The sequence below is a fragment of the Octopus sinensis genome, linkage group LG7 (genome assembly GCF_006345805.1).
Source record: "Octopus sinensis linkage group LG7, ASM634580v1, whole genome shotgun sequence".
Classification (NCBI taxonomy): Eukaryota; Metazoa; Mollusca; class Cephalopoda; order Octopoda; family Octopodidae; genus Octopus; species Octopus sinensis.
The window spans coordinates 19,479,479-19,487,820 of NC_043003.1; the positions used below are offsets into that span (position 1 = coordinate 19,479,479).

General features: G+C 35.6%; 1 protein-coding gene across 1 annotated transcript in view; it reads right to left on the reverse strand.

Annotated features, from left to right (window-relative positions):
* The window catches only part of LOC115214189, a 57,104-nt gene extending 55,211 nt beyond the window's left edge, over positions 1-1,893 (reverse strand). Inside the window, exon 1 of the mRNA XM_029783289.2 lies at positions 1,255-1,893. Within this exon, the coding sequence (XP_029639149.1) occupies positions 1,255-1,296 (42 nt within the window). The 5' untranslated portion in view covers positions 1,297-1,893. The remainder of the gene's footprint in view (positions 1-1,254) is intronic.
* Positions 1,894-8,342: the final 6,449 nt, after the last annotated feature.

Below are 8,342 nucleotides of genomic sequence, written 5' to 3' on the forward strand. Positions count from 1 at the left end.
AATGAAGATATTTTCACAGGTTCCAATTTAGCTAGAAGATAGGAATTACAGAAAAATGTAAAATAATATAGAAATTACAAAAATTATAAAAGGATAAAAAGTATAGCTACAAAAAAAAAATACTTTATTGACAGTTGAAAAAAAAATTACGTGTAACATGAAGATACTACATACATACGCTGAAGAAATTGCTGATCTTAGCGATTTTCATGGATTTCATGTTTTGTGTTATAATAAGAGTTAAGAAAACTAAAATTAAAGTGGGTGGAAGAAGGAAACTGATCTAGAGTATACGGGAGGAAAGGAAATTCTAACCAAACTCAAAAATTATCGTTAACGAGGAATGGAAAAGCAAGTGAAGGGCTTATCCGAGACGTAATAAGATAATCTTTAAAATAGTTTTCAAGAATCAGGTATCCGTGGTCCTACTTCGCCTGCTTTTACTTTTTTCCAAAAACCATTTTATAGTGTGTGTGTGTGTATTATACATACACATATATTATTAGCGAAAGGCCCTACGGAGAACTCGTCCGTTTTTTTTTTTCCAGTTTTACAGGACATTAACCAGGCTCTCACTATCAAAATTGAAGTGTACATTCTAAATAATTGCGTATAGAATCGGTAATTGGATTCTAGTGCGTATGTGTGTGTGTGCATATATATATATATATATATAAGCACGCACGCACACATCTTGCCTATTATTAACTTAAAGACGAACACCAATTATACAATTAAAACGTGACACATCTCATTTTGTGTATCTCGCTCTTACATTCACAAGTGAATCACGACTATGTCATTTTTTGAAATCTAAGGCAGAGAAAACTAAATTACGTGTTTTGATGTAAAGTCAAGAAACGGATTTTAGTCAGTGCTATAAAGCAGAAGAAACTTCTAGCACCAGCCACCTTTGCTAAAGACAAAAATAAATAAACAAACATCAGTTTGCTAAAGCTTTCATCTCTCTTATGTCAGAATAATTGTTATGATTATTTATAAATTAAAAATATATATTTTTTTAAATGCAGCTGTAAACAATAACAAAAAAGTTAGAGCACCTTGCAGTGCGAATGATGTAAATTTGCTTTTATATTACTACGTACGCGTAAAGAAATTGTCTTGTACAGTATACAAGTCGACGTTAATTGCAGCCAAGATTTCCAAGAATACAAAACAGCATCACTCGATTATTTTTCTGTTAGCATAGCGATGATAAAACCATACAGGGAATGCAAATATCAAAGAACTTACCTTATAAATACAGGCTTTAACACTTTGGTATAAGCGAGACATCGTGACGTTTTAATGTAGCACGCCAACAATGTTTCGGTATCGGAACTGCACGGCTACCTGGTTAGATTTTTAGGCTTTCTTTGTTTTGCTTAAGATTTTCTTGTGTCTTGAAGGAAGACAAAAAGTACCAGCAGAAATTGGTTTCTTCAGATGTCTGCCTAAATGTCCCTCCTCCTGGATTCCGCTGGTGCTTAACTGAGTAAGCATACACGCTTAACAAAATATGATTATATATCTATATCGCTCTCTCTATATATATACACCTATCAATGTATATCCGAAATTCTGTCACTGACACATTGACTTTTTTTTTAAGAGGGGGCGGGAGGGACTGACTTATAGTTTTGTAAATTATATTTTTCTCGTTCCCCTGGCCACACACATACACAAACAAAATGAATGGAATTCGTATAAATGCTCTTTATCAATCATACAGCCTCCAGATTAAAAGCGAAAATTGCGAGACGGTATAATGAAAACGTAGCGAGGGATGGTGATGAAATAATAACAGCTACAAGACGAAGAAGTGAAAAAGGAATACAGCTGCCACGTTGTTTATTTTGCCATGTTGTTAGTCGCTGACATCTGAAACCAATTTCTGATTGGTCTAACGCCCTGCCTCGTTTTCATTTCAGCGAATGCAATTTCAAATCCAGACTCCGAACTGGCGATGTTTTATCATTTTACTGTGACAAAACATCATCAATCACATAAACCAATTTCACTGTCGAAGCAGTGATTTCGCTGTTATATCGTTTCTTCTATTTAAAAAACAACAACATTTTTTTCTCTTTCGATCGCAAAATGTATTTCTTTTATTGCTCTTCAAGTGATTCGGAGCATCGCAGGATTTTTCTTACATCAGTCCCTTAGATGATTTATTTGCATTTCAAATCTGGTACATATTAAACTTAATATCTTAATGGTGTCAGATTAAAGGCTCCACAACGAAGCTATCATGATTTAATATTGATTTCTTTTTAAAGGAAAAACGATATGATCTGCTTTAATTCCATTTACATCTAGGATGCTTAGATGGAATATTAAATCGACCCACTTCTCGGCTCGTACTTTGTTTTATCGACCCCGGAAGGAGGAACGGCAAAGTTGATATTGGAGAGACTTGAACTTCGAAGACAGGCATTTTTCCCGATGTTCTACCAATTCTATTGATCCATTACCTATAGAGCACTTTTTTTTTCTTTATTTAAAACATTTTAGCGCTTCGGTGAAAGAAACTGATAGAATAAATACCAGGGTTTTTTTTTAATGCACTGGAGGTGATTCGTTCGACTAAAACCCTTCAAGGCGGTGCCCCAACATGGTCGCACTCCAATGAATGAAGCAAATATAAGATAAAAGATAATGACTGAGACATTCGAGGCTAGGTAACGCCCATGGCCCTTTTCCAAAACTCCAGAAGAAAACTTCAGACTGGAGATCAGTCTCAAATTCTTGCAACAAACAAAATCACTAAAAAAAAATTGAAGGATTAGATGGTGGCGTTTATTCAGGTGACGAAGTAAGTTTCTTATCTCTCTGAGAAACAACTACTCCACCTAGCTTCCATTGAATTTCCATCTATCAAATTCCCCATGTAACGAATGCTTCAATCTGACTGGGTCAGATTAACTACATTAACTACCGGGTCGTTTTAACAACATTATACTTCCTCAAGTAAAGATAGATTAGCACAGGGTCTCTAGACTCGTGGGGCCCTGAACAACTGTACAGTGTGCCTATGTTTCAAGACGGTGATATATCCATGATGTACCAATAACGGAGTCGAAAAGTCTTTACTAGCACACTTGACCCAGCAACGCCGGGTCATAATGCTGGTGCATGCATATACAGCTGCGTGCGTGCGCACATACACGCGAGTACTGTCCAAATCTCCGACCAATCACATACAGCTAGCTGGCATTCAATTGGCGTATCAAGTTTTGGGCATTTTGATTGGGTTTTGGATAGAAAATTCACAAAAAAGTCACTTCTATTGATTTTTTAATGGCTTTGCGGGGTGACTGGGGAAATGTAAAGATGTGCACGACCACCCTTGGACGGTTTTGAATGATCATAGAAAGTGCGAGCCCTCTAACTGAAAAATTGTGGATTTGTATAAAGGGCACACACGCAGACATTTTGCCGTTTATATATAGAGAGAGATTACTCTGAGAGGAGAGCAACGTTCAGTGATCAGTCTTCTGTAGGTTGAAAGTGTTTCAGAAATTAGAATCCATCAAAAGTTTTCTGCACAGGCACAAATTCCGCCAAGGTCGACTTTGCCTTTCTTCCTTTCAGGGTCGATGACATATATACAAGTTGAGCACTGGGGCCGATGTAAACGGATTACCCTCTTTCCTAAAATTACTAGCTCTGTGTCAAAAATTGAAACCTCATAACAAAATACTGCATGACAAGCTAAGGCTTGAAATTCGAAACAAACGCCCTTAACTACAATTGAAATGCGCTGTGTTGTTGCTTGTCAGTGCCTGTCTACATACGGTGGTTCGCATAGTTGAAATCCTCCAGAAATTGAAATGGTGGGGTTTTTAAGCATCGTCTATTTATTCTTAACATTGCTCCTTCGGAATATCAGTGCTCCCATCAAAGCAATTTATGGGGCTGTCTGAACTTCTCTACTGCAGTAATCGTATTCTGCATTAATTTTCGTCTAAAGGGTTTTGCCCACATTTATGTTAGTTCTTGGATTATCAAAGAACTTCGATGGAACCAAATATCCATGTATGTCTAATGCAAACATTTCAGGACCCATGTACACGCACAATCCCGTTCAAAAGTTATTCTTCATAAAATAAACTCAATTTAGATTAAACTTCTCTGCAGATTTGAATAAATATATTACCGTAATAATTGCTTCTAACATAGGCACATAGCTATAAATTTGGAGAGAAAGGAACAGTCGATTATATTGACCCCAGTATTTAATTGGTATTTTATTGATCCCGTAAAGAAGGCGGGTAAAGTTTACCACAACCTGATTTGAATTGAGGACATAAGGACCTTGAATAAATACCACTAGGCATGTTATCTTAACATTTGTGTCTATCCACCGCCATACAAACAAACATAATTGTTTCTGATTTAGGTATAAGGACAGTAATTTTGAGGGAAGGGGGTCAGTTGAAACCATCGAACTCAGTAATTGGCTGATACTTCATGTTATCAAAACGGGGAGGATGAAAAACGAAGTTGACCGCGGCGGGATTTCAACTCAACATCTTAAGAGCCAAAAGAAATACTGCAAGTACTAAGATAAATAACAACAACAAAAACTAGTCTCTCAACGCGCTAACTGTTCTGCAGTTCAATGATTGATACAACGCAATAAACATAGATTTTCCTTTCAAAACGCAGTACTATTAAGTCTTACTCACTGACTTAATAGTTCTGTTCCGTAAACATTGGAAACCTGAACTCTCGTAACCTGACCACATTTAGACCATGAGTCATAAACCTCGTCTTTAAACACACACACACATAAACACGTACGCACACACACACGTACACACATAGATATTATATATATATACACATACATATATATTATATATATTTACATATATATTATCCATCTCTCTCTCTATATATATATATATGTATGTGTGTGTGTGTGTGTGTGTGTGTGTGTGGAGGCGCAATGGCCCAGTGGTTAGGGCAGCGGGCTCGCGGTTTCGATTCCCGGTTTTGTGTGTTTATTGAGCAAAAACACCTAAAGCACCACAAGGCTCCGGCAGGGGATGGTAGCGACCCCTGTTGTACTCTTTCGCACCAACTTTCTCTCACTCTTTCTTCCTGTTTCTTGAGTAACACTGTGATGGACTGACGTCCCGTCCAGCTGGGGGTAACACATACGCCACAGAAACCGGGAAACCGGACCCATGAGCCTGGCTAGGCTTGAAAAGGGCGCATAAATAAATAATATATATATATATAATGGAGTACTTAGTTGTGCCCATGACTTAGTATTTGCTGCTTCCATGGGTATGAGTAAGTATTTCATTTATTTCTTTTGCCACACGTATCACTGATGAAGAGAGGGCTCTTAGTAGCTAACTCTGAAATCGGTCCGATATGGTAATAATGGAATTTTTTAGAAATTTCTGTCGACCTTTTTTCGAGTAGCGTGCGTATTGTGAAAAAATTATATGGTTAATGGACAATATGTCCAATTTTTTGGCATATTTGGCATTAGAATTTTTTTCCTTTGCCCTCATTTATGAATTGTTTATAAATTTAACCGTTAAAGGTATTATTTATGGCCATTGATGAAATTTTTTTCGAGAAAATATATTTTTTTCGAAAAGAATTTTATCCTCACATTTGTTATATATATATATATACATCCGAAAAAGTATAAATCCGAAAAAGTATAAATCCGAAAAAGAAGTTATAGAGCAGTATATGATATATAAAAGTTAGAATAGGCCGGTTTATAGGATTGCCTTTGGTGGCGAAAATAAATAATACGTACACTCAGTTTTTACGGTTAGGGTTAGGGTTAAGGTTTAGGGTTTGGGTTAGGGGTTAGGGTTTTTGTTACGCCGAAAACGGGTGGTGTACGTATTCTTTACCTCCGCCCCTTAGTTTTCACGTTCATGAAGCGCTTAGCTTTACGGCGCATCATCATATCCCAAAACCTGTTGGTATAAGGCCTCTCTACAAAATTCTAGAGAGGCCTTAAACCAACAGGTTTTGGGATCTGATGACACGCCGTAAAGCTAAGCGCTTTATGGACGTAAAGCCAAAGGTAGTCCCATAAACCGGCCGATTGTAAATTTTATATTATATATATATAAATATTACGGAGATGTACTCGCATAGCAAGTAATTTGATCTGAGATCGTGTGCTGAAACGAAAACAATTGCAGCGTGGAAGGTGTTTATAAGCCATTTAAGAAACACAAAAGCCGTTCGATTCACTTCAACATTTACGTTTAATTTGTCAAAATATTTTCGTCGCTAAAATCCACGACCTGTTCACTGACAAAAATCCGTGCTGCATATAAATATATATATAAATACACACACACATATGAGAATATATTTGGGGATTTGAAAATGCACATGAATCAGAAAAACGTGTAGTCGTTTTTAAATGGATTTAGTCACTTATCAAAATAGTTTCGACAATGTTTTTGCTTATCAATGGTATAATTATATATGAGAAAAAAAAGTGGGGATGGAGAGTTTAAAATTGCAAGATAAAAACTGGACAAACATGTTTAAACTATCAAGTGTTCAAATATTCACAGAAATTTCAATGAGTTTCACAAGGATAGATAGTAATACCAATGTTTGGCGAAGATCATAACAAAAGTACAGTATTGAAAGTTCAATCGTATTTAGACTTTATAGAATAAGTGGAGAAGAAAGAGAAAAAGGTAGAGAGAGAAAGAAAAGAGGTTTCTTTACAATTTCTGTCGTGTCGCGTGTAGTTCTTTTTTCAGTTTCAATCTCGGTGCATTTGTATCTTCACCTTTCACGGCTTGTTGGAGAGAGAGAGAGAGAGAGATACGATCTCTCTCTCTCTCTCCCTAAATATATATATCATTTTTTCTCATTTTATCTAGTTTCAGCTCACTAGCTGTGGCCATGGTGGGGCACCGCCTTTCAAAATTTATACAGGTTCTGGTGAGGATCGAACTCACAACCTTCTGCTTATAAAGCAGACGTGATAACCACTATATATATATATAATATATATATATATATATATATATATATATATATATATATATATATATATATATATATATATACATTTTTCAAAATGTAACCACATGTGAATCGTTGGCGATTTCTATTGGACTTAACGCTGTTTCTGAAGAAGAGCGTCTGCTCGAAACGTTAAACCATCTCTCTTTCCTTTCCTGAGCGTCTGCTAATATATTACATGTACCACGTTCTCACATTGTTGTTTTTTTTCTGTGTTTGTTCTTTTTTGAGATTTACTATATATATATAGTAGAATTAGCGGAGGTACCCGGTAATACTCAGGAGCGGGGATATTCCCAGTACCCATTAGAATGCCAAATTTCTCTCAGATGAAAAATGAAATCACGACATTGGTCAAATAATAGAAGGCATAAGCGAATTCATTCACGAAATAATAATACAAATAAATACGTGCGGAATCGGAAAATGACAATCCATTGATTATATGAGTGGACAGCCGCAAATATATAAACGATGGAAACATCAAGAAGGGAACTGTAAAGGAGTGCCTTGAAAAAAAAAGAACATAAAAGTTTGAAAAGTAAACAAAAAATTATTTTGAGAAAAAACACTTAATTTGACGACTGTGTTTCATGGGTATAGTTCCACTGATCGTGAGAATGAAATACCGATTGCAACGGTTAGAAGCGATAATTTTAAATGCAGGTGTTGAGAAAATACATATTTCAGCAACCCGAAAATGTTGAAATAATTGATGAACATTTTGACCCCACAACAATTTAGGCCAAATTTCGTTAATCAGTTAATCAAAGATCATATTACGCTTTTCTTGAGTGGCCTAGGTAAAAAAAATTATTTGTTTCAACCCATCCTTAGCGCATATTCCATCTGGATATAAAATTTCAAGAAAATCGGTTGAAAACTTTAAAAGTTATAACAGAAAATAACATCCATGAGAGAATTTGCATTGAAATGCCCTATTGATTTTTGAAAAATTGATGCTGATTAAAAATTTTCGATTTTTTTGAAATTCCAAGTCCGTAAGTGACCGCATGGACATAAGCCCTCCACACGTGTCAAATTCTATCAAGATCAGTTGGATAGTCTCGGAGGAGTTAAAGTAACACATTTACAAATATATACAGCCACAAACAGACAGAAATTGTCATTTATGTATATAGATAAGAATAGCAAGTATTATATATTTGAAAAAATGAAATAGCTTTTCTGATAACTTTTCCATTTTAATAATTAGATGTTTGTAAGTTTCTTGCTTAAAAGCGGTTTTCAAACTGATATTTTAGAGTTTGTTATTCCTTGTTTAAATAGGATGTCTTTAATTACAA